The 23397-nt window shown below is 53.9% G+C and overlaps 1 protein-coding gene across 6 annotated transcripts in view; it reads right to left on the reverse strand.

The window, feature by feature from the left end:
* The window catches only part of RPS6KL1 (ribosomal protein S6 kinase like 1), a 16344-nt gene extending 1544 nt beyond the window's left edge, over positions 1-14800 (reverse strand). For 2 of the 6 annotated variants that reach the window (XM_034642163.1, XM_034642162.1), the window contains exons 1-12: positions 13112-13237; positions 11967-12141; positions 11745-11869; positions 10821-10913; positions 5305-5352; positions 4784-4916; positions 3494-4102; positions 2991-3080; positions 2752-2834; positions 1617-1712; positions 238-1343; positions 7-97 (exon numbers count right to left, since the gene is read on the reverse strand). In XM_034642163.1, coding sequence (XP_034498054.1) covers positions 1233-1343; positions 1617-1712; positions 2752-2834; positions 2991-3080; positions 3494-4102; positions 4784-4916; positions 5305-5352; positions 10821-10913; positions 11745-11869; positions 11967-12141; positions 13112-13222 — 1674 coding nt within the window. In that variant the 5' untranslated portion in view covers positions 13223-13237 and the 3' untranslated portion in view covers positions 7-97; positions 238-1232. Of the gene's footprint in view, positions 1-6; positions 1344-1616; positions 1713-2751; positions 2835-2990; positions 3081-3493; positions 4103-4783; positions 4917-5304; positions 5353-10820; positions 10914-11744; positions 11870-11966; positions 12142-13111; positions 13400-14664 lie in introns of those variants that run through there. The other 4 variants (XM_034642161.1, XM_034642160.1, XM_034642164.1 and 1 more) reach the window with 3 other exon arrangements.
* Positions 14801-23397: the final 8597 nt, after the last annotated feature.

Raw genomic sequence — 23397 nt, forward strand, 5'->3', positions numbered from 1 at the left:
GCATACCCTCTGCAGGAGTGGTCCCTACAGTGGGCGCTTCACAGCCAGACTGGAGAGGTGTCAGAGGCGCCCCCTGGTGGTGTTGGAGATAGATACACTGGAAGGAAGGTGTTGGGGACAGAGGTCGGGTGGAAATTTCCTTCTTAGGCACCACACCCAAGACAGGGTGAGCCCTGAGGGGAATCAGAGGGCCCCCCAAACCTGGGGAGGGGGTTTTTCTTTGGGGTAACTACTTACCCCAGCTCTTGAGGGACCAGAAACATTTTGCTTCTGGCTAAAAGCTTAGGTAATCAATCATTCCATGTGTTTTGTGAAGTCACAGTGGCAGTGAATTGAATGGACCCTCAAGATGAAAATGTAAAATAGTAAATAGGACAAATGCCTGAGAAGGGAATCCTAATGGGTACAAAGTGGGATAGATAGTGGCTCCAGCCTTGAGGCCCAGGGGGGTAGGCTCCCCTTTCCATACTAGTGCGAGGGGAGAGGGAGCTCTTCATTCTATTATTTTCAAAATGACTCTAAGTGGCAGACTGTGCATTCCTCTCTCTCCCCTTTTCTTATGCTTATTTCCCTCTTGTGCCTGCCTTTTGTTCTCCAATCTGAAATCACAAGATAGGGGGCATGGTCAGGGTGGGGAGTGGGTCATCCCGTCCCTCCCCTTGCCTCCTGCCCATTACAGACTTCTCCCCGCCGCCCCAGCCTCCCACCCCGTGCAGGAACAGCCTGGGAGGGAAGAGGCCCACTAGTTGCTCAGCTTAGATGAGCAGGCAGGGCAGCCCTTGTTTGGGTCCGCTGAGCCAATGGACCCGTATCCTGAGAGGAGTCTCCGGAGGTGTCCCAAGTGGGGCACGTGGCACCAGTGAGTCACGAAACCTTGCCTTCCGCTCCACAGGCGGTCAGGAGCTGAGAGCTGGTGCCGCGGAAGGCACCCCGCAGTGTGATCCGTACACGGATCTGCTGACGGATGGCTGGAGGGTGGATGGGTGGAGGGGTGGAGGGGTCCGAGCTGCCCTGTACCTTCCCCTCAGCAGTGACCAGAAAAGGGGGACGCCCAGGCCCTTCAGGGCAGCGGCGATGGTTACGATGGTGCCCAGGGTAGCACAGGGCAGGAACAGAGCAGGAAGGCCAGCTGCCCTGCTGCCTTTGCCCGAGCTCACTGCATAGACGGGCAGGCAGAGGGGAGAGAAGATCCAGACTAGTCCAGCTGCTTCCATGTCCCACTCTGTCCCCTCTTACCCCACCAGTTTGCTCCACTGGGTGGTACTGAAAAAGGGGTGGGCCTTGAGCTTGCTGACGCCACCGCCGCCAGCACCCAGGCGCCGGGCGGGATCGAACTGCAGCAGCTGTGGGGAAAAAAGCCCAGTGGGCTTGGCAAGCCTTCCCAGACCCTTTGCCGAGGCTTGGGCTGACCTGGGGGGCGGGGGTCCCATGGAACCCCCAGTGGTACATGGGGTACACGTGTTTGGCCCCCAGTGTCTACAGATTTGTTGTCCTCCTGGCCCTCCTGCACCCACATCAGACGTCCAGCCTGGGGGGCTGTCGTTCACGCCGGGGCTGTGCCCTCAGCACCCACCCTGGGGCCCAGCAGCTGCCGCCTCTAGGCCAGCCGTACTCACCTCGGTCAGCAGGGAGGCCGCTGGGCGACTGAGCCACTCCGGTAGCTGGAGCTGAGTGTGGGGCTGGATTCCTGAGGGGTGGCTCTGCGACAGTGCCTGGGAAGACAGGGACAGGGGCAACCCCAGCGATGTCTGCACGCTCTCGTGGAAGCCAGGATTTACTTCCCCGTGTCACATCCGGGGGGATGGTGACAACGGTTGTCGTTTGCTTTGGAGCTACTAAACGCCAGGTGGTGGAAGATGCCTCACCTCCCTTATCCATAATTTCCACAACAACCCTCAAACTAAGTACTAGTATCTTCATTTTAAAGTCAAAAAGCAGGCTCAGGGCGGTAAAGGGATGTAGGCTGAGTTCAGGGTTTGAACCCAGGTCCCTCTGGCTCCAAGCCTGCCAGAAGCATCGATCTTGGGTTTCGTTCAGGGCAGGCCGTGGTCGGCCACTGGCAGGGCCAAGGCCAGGTGCACTCTGCGCTCCAGAGCCCTGCGGCACTGGAGCAGGGAGAGGACTTCCAGGGACCAGGCAGGGCCGCAAGGTGCAACCAGGAGGAAGGCCAGGAGCCCTGGGCTGGAGAAGCGGGGGGAGGCTAAGAGGAGAGAACCCCACTCTTAGGGCTTGTCTAGCAAGAGGGTGCCAGGACAGACGTCAGAAGACGCTTCATCTGCTCCTGTCCTTTCTGCTCAACCGTAGTCTGGGATTTTCCTTGCTACCTGGCCTAACCAGCCGGTGTGACGCTGAGCTCGTGGAGGAGCCCAGAGGGCAGAAGCTGCTGTCCTTCAGCCAAAATCTGGAGCTTACAGCCCAGATGGGCATGGGTAGGGGGAATAAGCAGTGGGGAGAAGCTGGGGGGATGATTCAGTGGCCTTCCAGGGAAGAAGGGTTGTGTCAAATTCCACCCTCCCTCCAGACCACCCAGGTATCCTCCTCTGGAAACCTTTCTTAACTATCCCAGCTCGACTCATTTACCGAAGTTGACGACAATCTCACTGGTGATAGCCGCTTGTGGGGCGGGACGGGGTGCTCAGTGTGTCCTTAACGAGCGAGGTAGCATCAGCGCCGACCCTGGCTGGTTGGACTACTATGCCGCGCTCATCCTGCGCTCCCCACCAGGGCTCCACGCCCTGCACAGCTACTCACCGTGCCAGTCAGCAATTCGTACAGCAGCGACCCAAAGCTCCACCAGTCACAGGCTTCCGTCAGCTCAGAAATGCCCCCCACCTCTGTAGGAATAAGAACATACACGTCCCGGGACTCACCCAAGAGGGCTGGTCTCCACTCTGCCCCTCCTCCCGGACACCGCCCCCTCCCTCCGTCATCCGCAGCCCCGCGGCTCAACCCACAGAGGCACCCAAGATCTCAGCCCCCCCCCTTCTTGCCTGGGGCACTGTAGAGATTGTCCAAGGCCTCCCTGCAGTAGTGGGGCTCCACCTCGGACCACTGGCCAAAATACGTGAGCCGGACGTGACCTTCTCAGCCAGTGGGTGTAGGGAGGAAAAAGGGTGGACAAAAATTGTGGTTAGTGGTCATAGAGCAGGTGGCTCGGGAGAGGGGACTCCGGGGCATCCCCCAGCAGGCACGAAGCAGGAGCCAGTGGCCACAGTGGGCAGAGCCTCCCTGGGGCCTGGTCCCCGAAGGCCCAGAGACAACCAGGCATTCTAGGAGCTGCCGCCCTGGACTCAGGCTCAACTTCGGCCAACCAGACTCGGCAGAGCCCCGTGTGAAGAGGCCAGGGGGAGGCAGGGGAAGCAGATGACCTCAGAGGGCCCCTGGACGTTGGGGACCTCTCCTTCTCTGTCTGGAGGCTTTGGGGGCCCCATGTGAGAGGTGAGGTGAAGTGAGGGCAGCCTAATCCCCTCCCCGCCCCAGCCTGGGCGCCTACCTGCCTGGTCCAAGAGCAGGTTCCGGGGATTGAGGTCTCGGCACAGCACCCCCTGCTGGTGCAGCGCCTCCAGGGCCAGCAGGGTCTCGGCTGCCCACTGCTTCACCTGCTCTTCCTCCACCGTCCAGGCGCCGCGGCCAGAGCTCGGGCGCACCCTCTCGGCTAAGGGGAGGCTGGGACTCTTGCCTCGGCCACAGGCCCCCAACACCCGGACCGCCCCCTGATGAACCCAAGGGAGCCCCCAAGACGGCCTCCCATCTGAGCTCTGGCCAGGCCGCCGCCTGGCTTGGAGGTGCAGGCGGCCACCCGGGGCCTTCGGTCGGTCCGAGGTGGGGGAAGTATGGGTCCTGGCAGAGGGGTCACCTTCAGCCTCTCTCTGGGAAGTGATGGGTGGGGCCTCCCCGGCTGGGGGAAGTCTCCGGGAAGTCCGTGGAGGCTCCTGAACGATTCTGTCCTGCAGGCGGGTGGGTCCCAGAGAGAAGAGTGCTGGGGTCTGGAGGCCGAGGGGCGAGTTGAGCGGAGCCTTCATCCTCTCTGGGCTGGAGCCGGACCTGATCCCACACTGTTGGGGCTGCTCCTGGGAGAGCAGGTGGGACCAGAGCGTGCCTCCTGGGCCGTGCAGAGGGGCAGGGGAGAAGAGCGTGGACACCAGGTCCCCTACTCCTGCCTCCCCTCCCCGCAGCACAGCCCCTGTCTTCCACATGTTCCCCGTGCCCCTCCCTCCTCAGCCCGGAATGCCCTCTGGGCGGTAGGTTCTCCCCTGCTCAATATATTGTAATTTTTTTACTCTTTAGGGAGAACAGTATTATGAAATTTAAGCAAGTAAAATAAAAGGCAGCCGGACCTGGACCTGCAGTGACTCAATGTCATTACCCAAGGATGCGTCCCTCATTAAAAAAAAAATCACTATAATAGGGTGATCGATAAATATCTGCTCCACCGCCCCACTGCTGTCCTCACAGCCTCAGGTGCCACCATCCTATGTGGCCACAGACTAGAAAAATGAAAAGAGCCCAAGCTGGAGGAAATGGTGACAAAGGGGACATGTGCCTCAATGCCCTCTCACGGCCCAAGACGCGAACCTTCTTCTCAAGACGTCCCCTGCCCCCCCACCCCGAGCACCACCCAGAGGCCCACCCCAGCCTGATCCTGCCATTTCTCCCCCACACCAGAAAACCTAGGTCCCCCGCTCAGCGCTGCACGTCTAATGCAAGTTACCCCCTCCTCGTGCTTGGCATAAGAGGACATCCCAAGGACCTGAGGAGCTGACGGGGTCCCCGAGGTCCCCACCTTGCACGTGCTCCAGCTGCAGGAAGATGGAGTCCTCGCTCACAAAGTAGCGAAGAAGCTTGGTCATGTAGGGGACACCACGTGGGATGATGGTCAGCCGCTCCCGGTTCGCTGTGTGACACCTGGACAGGCTCTGGGGAGAGGGCAGGCAGGTCAGCGGGGCTCAGAGCAGACGGTGCCCTGCGGGGGGACGGCCTAGCCTGGCGTTAGGGGAAACAGATGCTAGGGGACAGAAGCCACCCCGAGGAACAACTGCCTCCCCCCAGTTCCTGACCTGGCCCTCACCCCTACTCCCGCCGTGGAACCCAGGCCCTCCACCCTGCAAACAAGGATAAGGCAGTATGTGTGTCTGGGAGGCGGGGGACGTGCTCGGGGACAGAACAAGCAGCCTTTGGATTTGGAGGGAGCCTGGCTTCAGATATGGGCTCTGGGTGGGAGGGTCCCAAAGGGCAGGGGTTTCCAAGAGCGGTGAGAAAGGCCCAGGGGGAATGCCGAATAGCAGGGAACTAAGTGGCACCTGCCTTTACCACGAAGGTCCTTCCGGTCGCCGGGTCCTGGACCAGCTGCACCTGCCAAGGACCAAGAGACACCAGTCAAGGCACAGGCTAGTTTCTGGGGCTCCACAGCCCAAGCCCCAGGCCCCCAGTTCCCTCACTCCAGGTCAAGGAGGAGGGCAGGCTGGAGTGGTGCAGAGTGTGTCGCTGGGCCCGCACCGAGCTGACATCAGTCCTGTCCTGCTCACCCACTTCCGTGTGACCTGAAGGATTAGCTCAGATGCCAGCCCTCAGGTCAGCCTGGGACCCCTGCTCTGTCTCCTGTGCTCTCTGGGCTCACCCTGAGGGGGCCCTATCACAGCATCTAGTTTCCTGTCTCCCCACCGGGCTGTGAGCAATGGGAGGGAGTGACCACCCTGCCAGCTCCGTAATCCCAGAGTCCCACACAGAGCAGGGATGACGGAGTCCCTTCATACGTGCGTGGTCCGGCCGCAGGGTTTGAGGGCATCGTGGCTGGGCGGGACCTCAGAGCCAGTCGCCTCTCTGATCTCTTATTTTACAGGTGAAGTGGCTGAGGGTCTGGGAGTGTGGCCCAAGGTCAGCCGTGGGCCGACCGTGCCCAGGAACACACAGGATTGGCATGCTCCTTTGGGTCCCTTCCCTTGCCTGCCCCTCCCCCTTTTAAATAGTTTTTCTTTCGGGAGGCGTCTGTGGAGAGCAGCCCCCTTCTCCCGTTGCTTTTGGTTTGAGGCAGCAACATGCCAATCGCTGGCTGGGTCCGGGCCTTGTTTGGAGTTGGGCCCTTGACTCATCTCTGTGGCGGGCAGGGGTGGACCCCAGCCACAGGCAAGAGCAGAGCGTGTTGGGGCGGGAAGGCAGAAGATTTGGCCAAGTGAGGGGCCTATGTGGGCAAGACCAGCACCCTGAGGTGACTCGGCTGTCTGCCCACCCTGCAGACACTCCCCTTGGTGGTAGGTGGGCACCTCCCGCTGAGGCCAGGCCACTGGGCAGTCACAAAGGCTGCATCCTAAGATTGGGGTGAGAAAGGGGCACTGGGTTTAAATCTTGGCCAAGTGAATAGATTTTCTCATCTACCAAACAGGAATTACAAATGCCCACCTTCCCTCATCACTGGTTTGTTGACGCCATAAATAGGCCCTTTGTGGGCACCTCGGTGGCTCAGGTTGTGATCTCAGGGTCCTGGGATCGAGCCCCACATCGGGCTCCTGGCTCAGCAGGGAGCCGGCTTCTCCCTCTCCCTCTGCCTGCCCCCCCCCCCCGGTTTGTGCTCTGTGTCAAAGAAATAAGTAAAATCTTTAAAAAAAAAAAAAAGGCCCTTTATTTCTATAAAGGCCAGGAGAACGCCAGTTACCCCATTTGCCACATCGCACTGCCTCTCTGAACCTTGCTCAGCTGCAAAATGGGGTCACAGCAGTACTGCCTTTAGGTCAGCAGGACTCTCTTCCAGCAGACAAGTCTAACGGTGGCCTGCACCTGCTACATCACATGCCCTCCCTCGATAATCTGTAGTGACTGTTCCTAACACTGTCGTAGGGAAGCCCCATGCTGGCTACAGAGCACTTACCCTGCGCTACATGCTTTATATAGATTATTTAATTTTAGCCCCAGAGCCCTACCAGGTGAGTATGATTAGTGACCCATTTTATTGATGAAGAACTTGAGATTCAGAGAGGTAGGTTACCTATAGTCACTGCTAAAAAGCGGTAGAGGCAGGATTTGAATCCAGGCAGGGCTGATCCCAGAGTCCTGGAGACATGCAAGGGGGGCACAGCCAGGTGACCATGGCACCTGCCCTCCCCTCTGAGCCTCACCTCCCCCGTCAGTGCCCTTCCCGAGGCAGCAGTGACGCATGCCTTCTGACCGCCAGAGGGCTCTCCTCCGAAAGCCAGAGACGGAACCCAGCCCGGCCCCAGCAACTTGACCAAATTTGTGCAATGCTTGAAAAAGCAAGAAAGAAAACTCTGGGGTCATTTAGGAGAATCGAGTTTCCCACAAATACTGACGCCCTGGATAATTCCCCACTGTCCCTTGCCAAGTGGGATTCCCTACCACCTTGTCCTGGCTAAGGTCCTCTCAGAGACAGTTCAAAAAACCAGCAGGGAAGGCTGGGGAAGCCAGATACAAAACTTGATCAGTACACTGGAACAAGTGTGTTTAAATATATATACACACACGACATACATATTTAATGCACGCACATGCGCACACACACCCCTATCTATCGAGAAAGAATGAGACCAAAACATTAACAGCAATTATCTTGGAACTAGGTAGGATGGTGGGGAATGTATATATAGTTTCAAATTCCTTTCTCTTTTATATCTCAAGCACAAAGGGGGGCATTTTCTCCTCAAAGTAAGCAAGCAAAACAATCCCCTTCCTCTTTTGCTCAGTGCTACGGGGGACAGAGCACTAGCTAGTCATTGGACCTCAGGAACCTCCGTTTCATTTTCTGTAAGACCATTATTAAAATGCAGCACCGTCCAGGGCGCCAGGGTGGGTCAGTCGCTTGACCGTCTGACTCTTGATTTCAGCTCAGGTCATGAGCTCAGGGTCGGGAGATGGAGCCCTGCATCAGGCTCTGTGCTCAGCTTGGAGTCTGCTTGGGTCCCTCGCCCCACCCCTGCATGCACGCTCGCTCGCTCGCTCTCAAATAAATACCTTAATAAAATGCAGCGCCGTCCAATAGAACATGAAAAATATGTCCGCACTGTCCAACACAGAAGCCATTGACTATATGAAAAGCTATCAAGCCCTTGAAACGTGGTTGGTGTGAACGAGAAGCAGAATATTTAACTAATTGTAACTCCAGTAGTCTTAGGTGGCTAATGACCAGCGGACGGGCTGCCCAGTCTAGTGCTTTTTTTCCCCCAGGGCAACTGAGAGGGTTTAATGCAACAGTTTTGCAAATGAGAATGTGCCTTATGTCAGGTGAGTGTTGCCATTTGGAAGGTGGGAGGCAGTTCTGGGTGCCCCCTTTTTTGCCTTTTTATAAAGGGATTTTTTTTTAAAGATACCCCGAGATCCTGGGATACAGAACAGTGAAAGCTTCAGTGAAACACATTAACCCTTTCTTTAAAAATGCCCGAAGTATCAAAATTCCAGGAGGACTCTCTCATGGAGCAAACAAGTCCAAAATTTCTGAACAGATTCTCCAACTCCAAGGCCCACAGGGGCCTGGGATGGGAACCAAAGGGGCAGGGCAGGGACAGGAGCAAACCAGAGGACTGGTGTCCCATTAAAACCGGCAACGCCCCCCCCCCGCCCCGACTCCTTGCTGCCACGCGAGAATGGGAGCCAGCATTCCCACATCTTCTAATTTTGCAGAAGCAGGAAATCTGGACTTCTGTATCAAACCTGCCAATTTTCAAATGTTGGTAAGTAATGATAATTTTAAAAAACACCCCTGTGTCTGGGCCAAAAAAACAAGAAGTGACTTGGATGACCTTTTTCTTCCCCATCCCTGGCTCCTACATGCCACTCAGCAAACATGTGGTGATAGCTCTCAGGCCCCCCATGCTCCCTGAGAACAAAGCCCTGGGTATTCTAGCCAGAGACCCATCTAGTCCCTGAGCCCCCTACCTCGCAGCTCCCGGCAACCCCCCCACCCCCGCCAGCACCTCCTTAACCCCTAGGCATCCCTCTCCCAGCCTAGTTCACCTCCCAGCTGGGCATCTCCTGGGGCACTCCAGGCTTCCAGAGCAGGCCCTTGGCCCTGGCCCAGCCCTGAGGGCTGCTGGCCCGAGCTACCCTCCCGCCAGGATCTGCCTGGGCAGGGCTGTGGAATGGGGCTCCTGGACAGCATATTCAGGCCTGGCTGCAGGGACCTGGGCCCAGGGGCCCTAACATCTCTCCTAATTTGGGGAAGATGGTGTTCCCGACTTGGAAATTACATAGGAAAGGGAAGCAGGATCTCAGGAGGAAGGTGGAGTAGGTAAGCTGGGTGCCCAAGAAAGGGTAAAAAAAGGAAAGAGAGACAATCTCAAAACAGAAGGGTTGGGCTTGGCCTTAATTTGTGCTTTCCACATGCACAGGCCTTAGAATACTGGATGCAGAAAATGCTTTGCATACGCGTGTCCTGGGGTCAAACAAATTCGGGAAATTCTATCCCAGACCTCCTTCTCGGAAATTCAGGGTATACATTGCATCCCCAAAGCTCTGCAAATGCCTATAATCAAAAAAACAAAGTCGCATCACTTTAACTCCCTGTAACCCACACTGTTGGACCTGGAACCCCTCTCTCCACACCACCTATCCTTCAGCGGGATCCCACTCGAGGAAAAGGTGGTGGCAGTCACCGCCCGGCCGGTCTGTGGGAGCCGCTGTGCTTGGCTGGGGCCACACAGACGAGTGCAGTTGGAGGGAAGGCAGATGGAAGCCGGCCGGGCCTTGGCTGACAGACTGGGGCCTGTTCCAGGGACCTGGGGAAGCAGCTGGAGCACGGCTGGGGGACGGGAAGCCTGCACGCCTCCCGCCCGCCCTTGTCAGCAGCATTTAGAGCCATCAAACACGTATCAAATGTTTCAGCATGTGCCAGGCCTTTCCCAAAAATTTCATTTTAGTTCCCACATGCCCCCTTGTGGGGGAGGATTCTTACCCCGCTTACAGATGAGGAAACCGACGGGGAGGTAAAGGGGTTTGCTGTGGCCGCACGGTGCCTGCAGCATGCGTCCTCTGCGGGCTCCCAGGACCGGCAAAATCCCCCCAGGAGTGTTTAAATTACAGATGCCTGGGCTCAACCCTGGAAACTCTGACTCAACAGGCCTGGGGTGGGGCCCAGGCCTCTCTTTTTAGGAAGCTCCCCAGGTGATTCCGATGAACAGCCAGTTTGAGAAAGAACCGCGTTGGGAACTACTCAGGTGGGGCCTGGGTTGGGGCAGAGGGCAGCCGAATGCTGGCTCACATCTCATTTGACCCAACTGTCTGTCCTTCCATCTCCCCCACTCTGATGAGCGTCTCACGTGCAGGTTGCCATGGCTGCTCCTAGCTCCCCGCCTGCCCCACATGAAGGGAAAGGGGCTCAGACGGGGTCAGGATGCCAAGGCCCCCTCTGGGGGCTGGGACCCTCTGCAGGACAGGCTTCTGGAGAGCAGTGCACATTTCCACCACAGGGACTCCTCGGCAATACTCGGTGGGGAGACTCTGGCCGCAGCCCTGGGGCGCAGAGGGAGTGTGGATTGGGGCCTGTGGGAAGCGGAAGGGGGAGAGAGCAGGGCTGTGTGCTGGCCCGGTGCCCTGGGCACTGCTTCTCCGGCTTCTGTCTTGAATCTCGGAGGGAGGGGCTGTCTGCCTGAGCTGCGGGCTGTGGAAAAGGGACTATTTGCCTCTTCTGTTCCCCTTTTCCTCTCCAGGAGCTGACTGATGTGTGCTGGGGTGAGAGAAGGGTGGGGAGCCACCGGACACAGCTGCTCTCCTCCCCTGGGACCCGCTGACCCCTTTCCAGCCCCTTCTCCCCACCCACCACCCCCATCTGCCTGCACCATCTCCTTTGGCAGGAAAACCGTGGCCGTCAGCTCACTCACCTTCTCGATGACCCCAACCACCCTGCAGCCCCTCAGCTGCTCCAGGGCAGAGCTCAGCGTGCGGACAGGCCGGAGCCTCAGGCTGCTGCAGCCCTGCAGAGGTGGGAGACAGACCCCACAGACTCAGGGCCCGGCGGTCCTCCAGCTGCCAGGACAGCAGGGGGCACCAGGGGCAGAACTGGGGTCCACGGGGCCCGCACCTCACAGGGAGCAGAGAAGCTGGCCCTGACTGGCACCCGGGTCACCACACCACCCTCTACACTCCGCCCCCCCCCGCCCCGTCCACCCTCCTCCCAGGCGCAGGGAGTCAGACCCCCTTCCCCAGTCTTGAAAGCCCAACCCACATGAGGCAGGTGCTCCCAGAGGTGGGGAGCTAACCTGGGCACATGGAGGTCTCAGGGAACATGCCTGGAAGCCCCAGGCATGTGGCCCAGGCACCTGCTTTGGGGAAAAGCAGCCTCACAAGATGCAGGAGAGAAAATACATTTCCAACACTGTGGCGTATTTATCGAAAAAATCCGACTAGAAGTGGACCCACGCGGTTCAAACCCGTCTCGTCCAAGGGTCAGCTGTGCTCGCTGAGACCCATTCAACCTTCCGCAGATGTGGGAAACTTCGAGTGTTTGCACGTGAAGCTTGTGCAGGAGCCGCGCGTGAGGCTGGAGGTGTGTGCGTTTACCCTGCGCAGGGGTGAGACTGGCCTGGAGATGACTCACTAAGTGTGTGAAGACAAGGCACTAGCTGGGTGCGGGAGACGTTGGGAGCCAGCAGAACGGTGGGGGGACAGCCCTGTCCCTGGCACACACCCCCACCTGCCCTGCCCCACAGCCCAGGACAGGAGGTGACAGCCCTCCGACCCGTGGGGTGGGGGCCTCAGCTCTCTCCCCCCAGAGCCCTCAGGCCTTTGGGGCACGGTCTCCTCACCGTGCCGGGGCTCGTGCCACCGCCCAGGGTCCTCTGCAGGTGACAGGTGAAGATCTCCTCAGCCCGCCGCAGGTACTTGGTAATTTTCAGCTTCACAGCCTCGCATCGCTCCTTGTTGGGGTCGACTGTGGGGTAAGAGGGTTACCAGGACCCAGCCTGGCCCCGGAGGGCTGGGGTTCCGGCTCCCCACCCTCTGCCCTCCACAGGAGAGAGAGAGCCTACTTCTGAGGCTGGTCTGCAGACGGGGCCCCCACACCGGTTCCCCAGCCCTCCTCTGGGGGGGAGACCGGCAGGTGGGGACGAAGGAAGAAGATGGAGGGACAGGCTGGGAACCGTGGTCGCCCCCAGCCTCCTGCTCTTCACAGCTGCACCCACCGGCCCGCGGGCTGCTTCGCACCTCGGGAAGGAACAGAGTGGGGATTTCCTGGTCTGTTTTCGGAGGAGGAGACAGAAGCTCCCAGAGAATGCCTCTGTGCCCTCTCGGATGCCCAGCATGAAAAGGCCGGAGGGGGGACCGGGATGGGAAAAGGAACGAATTCACTGGGCAGTCGGAAGCCCCGGCCTTGGGGGGCTCTTTGGCAGCGGGGTAGGAAGCAGGGCCCGACTCCTATCCCCCACCGCCTCAGGAATCTCCACCTGGCCTCAGGGCTGGCCTCTCCCCTGGAGAGGCAATGCCCCACTCTGCCCTGAACGGGATGCGCTCTCTCTCTCTCTATCTCTCCCCCTCTCCCTCTGCCCCCCCCCCCACCACTTGGCCCTTTGGCTGGACAACACACTGTCCTTCAGCGCTCAGATTAAACTTCTGACTTCTAGAAAACACCCTATGCCGGCCCAGCCTGGCTTCCCTTTCTCTCTTCTCTCCCCTCATTTCCTCCTCATTGCTCTTCCCACCTGAGAGGTAATTATCCACCATTAATCTCATCAGTCTCCCCCCTTGTAATGCAAGCCCCCAGTGGGCAGGAGCCCCGCTCCGCTCCACGGACAGGCAAGTGTACGGGGGTCAGTGCCCAGCCTGTCGAGCCCCAACTGTTCAAACCTCTCAGCTCTGCCGCTGAGAGCTACGGAACCTTAAGTAATTTAATTGCCTGGCACCTCAGTTTTGTATCTGGAAAATGGGCATAAAAATGGTTCCTACATACGACATCAACAACGCACATGGTCATCTCCATTACTGTGAAGCAGACCCTGAGACCAGTGTCTGGCATATAGGAACCGCTCACACAGGCCCCCTATTATGACTGTCCCAGAGGCCCTGCGGGGCCAGCCTGGAGCCCTGCTCACCCGGCGCAGATGGACAGAGGACTGGGCGAGCCCCAAGCTGGCCCTTCCCCAGCAGCTCCCCCCGCCCCCGGCTAGCCGATGCTCACCGTGCACGCCGCGCAGCAGCACGTCCACACCATTCTGGTAGTGGTTGAAGGCTGCCTCATAGTCCTCACTGACATCACGCTCCAGGGCCAGCCGGATCTGCGTGGCTGCATCCACCAGGTAGTCACGCTTGGTCATGTCGGGGGCCCCGGGGGCCACCAGATTGCGAATCTGCTCCAGGTACACACGGGCCTGGGACCGTGCTCGGGAGCAAGGCTCAGGCTCCAGGCCGGGGCCCGGAGGGCACTCGCAGGCCACCAGGCTCATGGCTGCTGCCCTGTGGAGGTGACCTGAAATAAACAGATGCCCTAGGGAGGCCCCGGCTGGGAACAACACCCCATCCGTACCCTGGTTTCCTCCCCTGAAAACTGGGAGACTAATACCTCCAACGGCTGGAGGGATGAGAGCTAGTGTGGGTAACATCCCTCTACCAGGCCAGACCTTTTCTAAATGGTGATAACAGGATAATAACATGCTCGGGGCTCTTCCTTTCAGTCCAAATTCAGATCAACAGGTATGTCTTGAGCACTGGAGAGAGCTGGGGATATCTGTGATCCAGAACTGCCTTCCTGAGGTCTCACAGACAAACGGGTATCTAGCACATGGTAAACATATGTTGGCCACAAGCCAAGGCTGTTCCTCACACTGTTCCCTCCATCCTGCCTGTTCTCCTGGTCCTACTCCTCCTACAGGAATTTCATTTATCCTTCAGGGTTCAGCTCGATGGCACCTCCCTGAACGGGAGATTGCCCCTGCTTTATTTCATTTCCTTTGGAGCTCGAGGTCAGCACGTGAGGACCGCCTGGAGAGCCTGGCAGAGAGTTAGGCACAAGGCCTGGCCTTAAACCTGTGGGCAAGTGAAATTCCCGAGTGACGGATTCTAGGTAGAGGTAAAGCAAGGAGGGCCTCGCGGCCCCAGGGAGGGAGCGGCACTACCCTGGCCCTGAGTAGGCCAGGAGGCCACATGGCCTCCAGGAACCTGATAGGAGCTGCTCCCTGAGCAGTGTGTGACACAAGTGGCCGAGGGGATAAGAGCAGTGGCTTCAGGAAAGGAAAGGGCTCTGAGGGAGGCCAGCAGAGCTGCCTCCGCCCCGGCTCAGTGGCACCTGTGTTCTCTCAGGCCCCATTGAAAAGGGCAGGGCCTGAACTTCCAAGACTAGGCCACCTCTGCCTCTGTGGAGAGAGGGAATAGACAGAACAGGATGGGGAGTGGGGCGGGGAGGGAAACCCACGTCCCCAAGCCAGCCGGGAGCTGAACCCCGGCCAGCAAGCGGCGAGGGTGGAGGGAAGAGGGGAGGCAAGCCGCACCCTCCTTGCTCCGCCCAGCCACCCGGTACCGGCAGCTCTGAGGCCTGTGTTGGGGGCGGGAGGAGGGGGTGCCAAGGCCGAGGGGCTGGGCTGCTCGAGTCAGGCCCCGGGCTACCCCGCGAGTCCGGGCACGCAAGGTGGGCCACCCCGCGCGGCGGGACCGAGGGCAGCGTGCTGCGGGTGAGACGAGGGGACGCCCTCGCCTGGAGGACCGGGGCCCGGAGGAGGAGCCGGGCAAACCCCGTACCTGCCCGAGCCGGGAGCTCTGTCCGCGCGGCCTGACCTACTCCGGCCGCCACCGTCCCTTCACTCGTGCGGGAGACCGTGCACCGCCGGTGCCGCCTTGCGCCCTCCAGCCAGGTGCGGGGTCCGGCCGGCTGCCGCCTGGCCATTGGCTGCGGATGAGCTCATCCTCCGGCGTTAGAATAAACCGCCAATCAGCACCCGGCTCCGTTTCTGCCGGCTCTTAAAGCCCCAGCACCCGCAAAGCCGTGCCCCGGGAGAGGCAGTGAAGGGGGCGGGGCGGGGGTCCATAAACACCCCGGGTTGCCGGACAGCCGGCTTAAGAAATCTAAGCCAACTAGGGGCGCAGGGGTGGCTCAGTCGGTTGAGCTGGGACTCTTGGTTTCAGCTCCAGTCATGCTCTCAGGGTTCTATGGAGCTCTGGGAAGGCTCCAGGCTCAGCAAGGAGTCGGCTTGAGATTCTCTCTCGCTCTCCCTCTGCCCCTCTCTCTGCTCGCATTGGGGCGCTCTCTCTCTCTCGAAATAAATTTAAAAAAAAAAACATCTAGGCCGACTAGAAAACATGCATGCCACTTCTGGGACTTTTCTCATTCATTATTTCATTAGTTCATTCAACTATTTAATACTTTTGTACTGAGACACTACCATGCAGGAGGAACGAGATGCTGAGACACAGCGATGGAGCAGACAGCCTCCGCTCACGTCTTTAGGGGTTTACAGTCTAGGGAGGGAGCCTGGGGTTAAAGAACTAAAGAATACAGTTGGTATTTCATTCCAGTTGTCATCAGGGCTGTATCAGAGAAGCACCACAGGGCCTATGAGACTTATAACAAGGGAATGACCTGGTCTGGCGGTCAGAAGGCTTTCTGAAGGAAGTGATAGCTGAACTGGGCATACAGACCTCACCCGCAGCCCAATGCTGCATTCATACTGTCCTTAATGCACTGTCTCTCCCCTAGATACCTCATCATACAGGTCCCCTTTCCTGAATCCCAACGCCTCCTCCTCTGTCCTCACTCACTCCCGGCCAGAGACATGCTTCCTCCTTCTCTCTTTTCTTTTTTTTTAAGATTTTATTTATTTGACAGAGATAGCCAGCCAGCGAGAGAGGGAACACAAGCAGGGGGAGTGGGAGAGGAAGAAGCAGGCTCATAGCGGAGGAGCCTGATATGGGGCTCAATCCCATAACGCCAGGATCACGCCCTGAGCCAAAGGCAGACGCCCAACGACTGTGCCACCTAGGCGCCCCCCTCCTTCTCTTGAAAACACAGGGGCTCTCTTCTGTTTGCCATCTGCCCACCGGCCAGCTCTGCACCCACATACTGCCTCCCCACCTCTTCACAGACGACCTGTCTGTGCCCCTCAAAGGTCAGCCTTGCACTTGGGATCAGCCCCATCCCATCACCTATTCTTCCCTCTCTGTCCTGCATCATTAATTTTTGGCTCCCACTGGACCATTCTCATCTGATACAATCATAATGCTGATTCTCCCGTTTTTAAAGCAAAACAAGAAAACAAAGACCACTCTTGGCCTCACTTCTCCCTCTACCTACCCTCTATCTACCACCCTCGGTTTGTAGCAAAGTTCCTTGAAAGAGAAGTCTATGCTCAGTCTCCAGTTTCTCTTCTCCTACTCTTTCTTGAACCTGTCCTGATGAGGCTTTCTTCTTCAACATTCCTCTGAAATTGCTCTTGGTCAGGGAACTGGGGTGGCTCAGTTGGTTAAGTGACTGACTCTTGATTTGGGCTCAGGCCATGATCTCAGGGTCATGAGATTGAGCTCTGCGTGGCCCCAAGTGGGGCTCCATGCTGGGCATGGAGTCTGCTTAAGATTCTTTCCCTCTGCCCCTCCTCCCACCGCTCACTCACTCTCTCTCACAAAAAAAAAAAAAAAAAAAGGGGGGGGCANCGGTTCATCGGTTGAGCATCAGACTCTTGGTTTCAGATCAGGTCATGATCTCATGGGTTGTGGGATCAAGCCCCACATCAGGCTCCACGCTCACTGGGGAGGTGACTCGAGATTCTCTCCCTCTCCCTCTGCCCCTCCCCCTGCTCTCTAATAAATAAATAAAATCTTTACAACAATGAAATTGCTCTTGGTCAAGTTACCAGTGACTCTCTGGTTGCTAAACCCAATGGTCATTTCTTGGTCCTCACGTTCCTTGACCTCTCAGAAGCATCCAACCCAGGTGATCATGCCTTTCTCTCTAGGCTTCTGGAACCACACCCTCCTGGTTGCCTCCTGACTCACTGGCAGCCCCTTCTCAGTCTCCTTTGATGGCTCTTCTCCTCCTCTTCAGCTTCTGAATGTTACAGTGGCCTGGGGTTCAGTCCTTGATGTTTTCCTTTCTCTCCATCCTTACTTTTTTTTTTTTTTAAGGTTTTGTTTATTTGACAGAACAAGAGAGCATGAGCAGGGAGAGGGGCAGAGGAAGAGGGAGAAGCAGGCTCCCCACTAAGCAGGGACCCCAACACGGGGGCTCGATTCCAGGACCCTGGAATCATGAGCTGAGCCAAAGGCAGACACTCAACCGACTGAGCCACCCAGGCGCCCCCCTCCTTACTGTCTTGATGAGGATTGCACGTAGTCTTATCATTTTAAACAGTATTCTTCTATATGCCGTTGGTTCTGTATATCTATTTGTCTATTTACAGATATCTTCTATCTTCTGTATCTCTTAGCCTTCGCCTCTCTACCAGACTTAAGTATTTAATAGTCTAATAAAACATCTCAAATTCAACAAGTCCAGAAGTAAGGTCTTAAAACAGACTACAGAATTGGAGAAAACATCTGTAAATCATTAATCTGATAAGGGCCTAGTGTCCAGAATATAACAAACTCATACTATTCAACAATAAAATGACAATCCAATTTAAAATAGGCAAAGGAGGGGCGCCTGGGTGGCACAGCGGTTAAGCGTCTGCCTTCGGCTCAGGGCATGATCCCAGCATTATGGGATCGAGCCCCACATCAGGCTCCTCTGCTGTGAGCCTGCTTCTTCCTCTCCCACTCCCCCTGCTTGTGTTCCCTCTCTCGCTGGCTGTCTCTATCTCTGTCGAATAAATAAATAAAATCTTAAAAAAAAAATAAAATAGGCAAAGGATTTGAGTAAACAGTTCTTCAGAGAAGATATACAAATGGCCATTATGCACTTAGTTATTAGGGGAATACAAATTAAAATCACAGTGAGATGCCACTTCCCATCCACTAAGATGGCTGTGATAAAAAAGATAGACAATAGCAAGTGTTGACAAGGATCTGGGGAAGTTGGAACTATGACACATTGCTGGTCAGAGGGTAAAATGGTGCGGCTGCTTTGGAAAGCAATTTGAAAGTTCTTCAGAAAGAGTTACCATATGGCTGAGCAATCCACTCATGGGTCTCCCTATACTCAAGAAAACTAAATACATATGTTCACATGAAAACTTACACATGAATGTTTATAGTGGCGTCATTCTTAATCATCAAAAAGTGGAAATAATCCAAACATCCATCAACCGATGAATAGATAAATAAAATATGGCATATCCATGTAACGGAATATTATCTGGCCATAAAAATAATGAAGCACGATGGGTGGGGGAAACCTTGAAAACATATGCTGAGTAAAAGAAAGCAGACACAAAAGACCCCATATTGTATGAGTCCATTTATATAAAATTTCTAGAACAGGCAAGTCCATAGGGACAGAAAATAGATTTCAGGAGAGGGGAATGGGGGAGTGGCTAAAGAATATGGATTCCTTTTCTGGTTCAACAAATGTTCTGGAAATAGTGAGATGGTTGCAACACTTGTAAGTATACTAAGAACCAAATTCACATTTTTAAAAAAATTTTATTTGTCAGAGAGAGACAGAACACAAGTGCTCAAGCAGGGGGAGCAGAGGCAGAGGGAGAAGCAAGCTCCCCACTGAACAAGGAGCCCCCTGTGGGGCTTGAGCCCAGGACCCTAGGATCAGGACTCAAGCCAAAGGCAGACACTTAACCAACTGAGCCATGCAGGCATCCCCCAAATTCACATTTTAAAGAAGTGAATGCTATGTGAATTATATCTCAATTTAAAAATTATCATAATGAAAAAGAAAAACACTAAATTCTTGATCTTCCCTGACCTGAAGCCCCTATCTAAAGCCTCTTCCAACTCCATCCTTCCAGTTGCTCAGGCCAAAAACTCTGGAACCATCCTGGCTTCTCCTATTTTCTCACACTCTTTATCCAATCAATTAGAATGTCATATTTCCCACAAAATATATCCAAACTCTGAGCACTTCTCACCCCCGCCACTTCTCACCTCCACCTCCGCTGGTATGACTTTTGTAGGGGCGTCTCCATCACATCCCTGATTTACTGTAGGAGAGTCCTCCTGGCTTCCTGCTGATCCTTCCAACGCACAAGTCAGGTCCTGTCCCTCTTCTGCTCCAAAGTCTGCAAGGGCTCCCATCCTTCCACTGAGAAAAACTCAAAGCCTCTACTATGACCTCCAAGGCTCTCATGGTCACCCTTCTCCATTATTTCTGCAGCTTCATCTCCTTCCAACCTCATTCACTCAACACCAAGCACTCGAGCTTTCTCGCTACTTCTAGAACAAATCTTGCAGCTCCCACTACCAGAGGCTTTGCCTTGTGGCTACCCTCTGCCTGGAATAGTCTGCCTTTGGCCCTCTGCCTGGTAAACCCCAGCCTTGCTTCAAGTCATTGCCCTGCTGTCACTTTCTTGAGACACCCACTCTGACTACACCCTCCCAACACCCCATCTCCCTTACCCTGCCCTGCTTCTTTTCCGTTGTACTCAACCCCAGTGGCATGCAGTATCATTTACTTACTTATTTCTCTATGTTTATTTTCTTTCCTTGCCTCCAGGGAAGAACCACATGGGCAAGAACATTTATCTGCTGTGTTCACTGACTGACCCCAAGCGGCTCGACCTGCATCTGGTACATAATATTGCTCCATAAACATTTGCGGAATGAACGAATGAGCTCCAAAGGATGAGAAAAAATTAATCAGGAAAAGTGCAGGAGAATGTTCTGGGTGGAGAAATGGTGTGCACAAATGCCTCAACAAATTAAGGGAGAAAAACAACATTTGCACATCAAACAAATGGCATGGCATAAAACCATTTGATAAAATTTAATTCTCATTCATAAGAACAGACTCTTTGCTTAACAATCTACACAAACTTCCGAACCTACTTCTTCACTTGAGAAAGGGTTCTCTGCCAGAAGCAAAGGGCAAACAGCACATGTAATGGCAGCTCCGTAGAAGGTTTCCCGCGGTCCAGATGTCCTTTTGGCATATGGTAGGATCACCTTCTCTGCACCTTTGGAAGGGGTTTGGCCGGGGGACTTGCTCTGAAAGGCTAATGGACAGAACAAGAGTGACTGTCAGGATGGAAGCTTCAAAAGCCAGTGCTTAATTCACGCTGGCCCTTCCCTCCTACCACAGCAATCATGAAAGCAGTGTCCACGGAGGCACAAGGCCTCCATCAGCCTGAGTCTCTGAGAAACAACAAGGAACTCCTCCCTGCCCCATGACTTGTGTTGGACGAGAGGTGTAAATGAGAATTTAAACAAGAAACAAAATTATTGCGTAAAGCCAAAGATTTGGAATTTTTTGTTATTATTGCAGCCTACCCTGACCCATCTGGAATGATACACCCCAAGCAGTCAGAAGTGAACCAGTGCCTCTGCTCTTCCAAAATATACTGGACATTACAACTGATGCAATAAGAAATCAAAAACAAGAGGTTTAAAGATGGGGAAAGAGGCCAAGTTGCCATTGTTTGTGATAATGTGACTATCTACCTGGAAAACCCAAAGCAACAATTGAGGAGTTCAGCAAAGTGGCTGGACACCGGATCGATATTTATAAGTCAGGAGCTTTCCCGTTGATCAGCAATAACAGTTTGAAAATGTAATAATAATTTTTTAAATCCCATTCACCATAGTAACAAAAACTATGAAATGCTTATGAATAAACTAATCAGAAATCTATAAGACTTTCACGGAGAAAACAATAAAATTATGTTGAAAGACACAAAAAAGACCAAATAAACGGAGAGATGTGTTGTGTTTTGTAATAGAATGGGTACCATTGTAAAGACACCGATCCCCCCCCACAATTAATTTAAAACTCCAATGTCATCCCAGTCAAAATCCCAAAAGGTCTCTTCATAGAACTTGAGAGGATGCTTCTAAAATTTCTATGTTTATTCATTCACTTCACAAAAACTTATGGAGGGTTAGACTCTATTCTATGTACTGAGGAGACAGTGGTGAACAAAACAAACAAAAAAACCCTCCTTGGAGCTCTCATTCCTAAGGGAGAAAACCAATAATAAAACATGGACATACAGCTACGTAAGATCTCATGGTGATTATACACCGTGTCTATAAATGTGCAACAGTAGCTGCTTGAAAAAGAACAAATGGTGAGGGTTAGGAGCTCGCCTTACCAGACCAAAAGATACACATAAAGCTGCAATTTTAAAAACAGGTGATGGGTACACGTCAATAGATGATAAGAATAGAATAGAGCCCAAAACCAAACTCATGCATCTAGAGGGATTCGACTTAGGATAAAGAAGCCATTTCAAACCAGTGCGAGAGGATGGATTCTTCATGAGAGTTATTGACACAATTAAATTAGCCTGTGGGAAAAAATTAATTCTTACTCAAATAAAAAATAAATCCCAGCTTAAAATTCCGGATGAAAAAGAACCAGAACCACCTCACGTTCTTAGAAGAAAGCATCAAAGAATGTCAGCACGATCTTTGGGTAGAAAGTGCCTTTTAAATATTCCTGGTGGGGAGGGATATGTAATTATACATTTTGGAGTTTGGTTTTGACCATTTGAAGTAGAAATACACATAATCTATGACCTATCAAGTTCTACTTCTAGATACTTTTTTTTAAAATAAAAATATTTTATTTATTTGACAGAGAGACAACGAGAAAGGGAACACAAGCAGGGGGAGTGGGAGAGGGAGAAGCAGGCTTCCTGATGAGCAGGGAGCCCCATGTGGGGCTCACGATCCCAGGACCCTGGGATCATGACCTGAGCCAAAGGCAGACAGACGCTTAACGGCTGAGACCCCCAGGCTCCCCTATTTATTCATTTCAGAGAGAGAGAGAGAGCGTGCACGAGTTGGGGGAGGAGCAGAGGGAGAAGAACAGAATCTCAGACTCCCTGCTGAGCGTGGAACCCAACACAGGGCTCGACCTCGAAACCCTGAAACCATGACCTGAGCTGAAACCGAGAGCTGGATGCTTAACTGACTGAGCCCCCCAAGGTGTCCCTATTATTCAGCATTTTAGAAGAATGAACCAGAATTAAGTCTATGTGTATGAACATGCAAGATCTCAAAACATATTGTTGAGTAAAAACAGTTCCTAAATGCTACCTACAGTGTGATGTCTTTTACATTTGTTAAATACACACACAAAACAATACCACGCATCATCACTATATTATAGTGTATTAGGATTCTCCAGAGAAACAAAACCAATAGGATAGATAGATAGGTAGGCAGATAGATTTCTTATTATAAGAAATTGATTCATGCAATTATGGAAGCTGAGAAGACCCACAAGCTGCCATCTGCAAGCTAGAGACCTAGAAAAGTCTGGGGCATAGTTCTAGTCTGAATCTAAAGGCCTGAGAATGAGGGAATCTGATAGGATAAGTTCCAGTCCAAGTCCAAACCTTGAGAACCAGGAACACCAATGGTTTAAGTCCCAGGCCAGGGGCAGAAGATCAGTGTCCCAGCTCAATCAGGCAGAGAGTGAATTCTCCCTTCCTCCACCCATTTGTTCTATTCAGGCGTCCGGTGGGTTGGATGATGCCCACTCACACTGGGGAAGGCCATCTGCTTTACTCAGTCGGCCAGTTCAGGTGCTAATCTCATCGGGAAAGACCCTCTTTCTTTCTCCCTTTCTTTCTTTCTCTCCTTTTTAAAGATTTATCTATTTATTTATTTCAGATAGAGAGCGCAGAGAGGAGGGACAGAGGGAGAAAGAGTCTCAAGCAGACTCTCTGCTGAGCGCAGAGCCCGATGGGCTCCATCCCACGACCCTGAGATCATGACCCGGGCTGAAACCAAGAGTCGGATGCCCAACCAATTGCACCACCCAAGTGCCCCGACATGATTCTCCAGAAATAATGTTTAACCAAATATCTGGGCACCCCATGACCCAGTGAAGCTGACACATAAAATTAACGATTACACATATTAATAGCTAACATCTATTCGGCATTTACCATGAGCCTGGCACTCATCCTAATCACCTAACATAGAACGTCTTACATGAATCTTAAAACAACACTACTAAAAAAAAAAAATTATTAGTGACTTTTATTAATGCTTACTTTACAGATGATAAGACTGAGGCCGTTTTAGTTAAGTAATTCAATAGTTCCATAAGCGGTTAAGTACTTTGCTGAAGCTTACACAGGCAGGAAGTAGGAGCCCTAGGAAGCAAACCTTGGCAGCTTGGCTCCCCTTGGCGCTGTCAGCAGGGAGTGGAGGCAAGGCACTGACTGGGCGAGGGAGCAGGGGGGCGTTACAATACCTTTAATGTTCTGCTTTTTTTTTTTTTTTTTTAAAGATTTTATTTATTTATTTGACAGAGATAGAGACAGCCAGCGAGAGAGGGAACACAAGCAGGGGGAGTGGGAGAGGAAGAAGCAGGCTCATAGCAGAGGAGCCTGATGTGGGGCTCGATCCCATAACGCCGGG

The sequence above is a fragment of the Ailuropoda melanoleuca genome, chromosome 14, assembly GCF_002007445.2.
Source record: "Ailuropoda melanoleuca isolate Jingjing chromosome 14, ASM200744v2, whole genome shotgun sequence".
Taxonomy (NCBI): domain Eukaryota; kingdom Metazoa; phylum Chordata; class Mammalia; order Carnivora; family Ursidae; genus Ailuropoda; species Ailuropoda melanoleuca.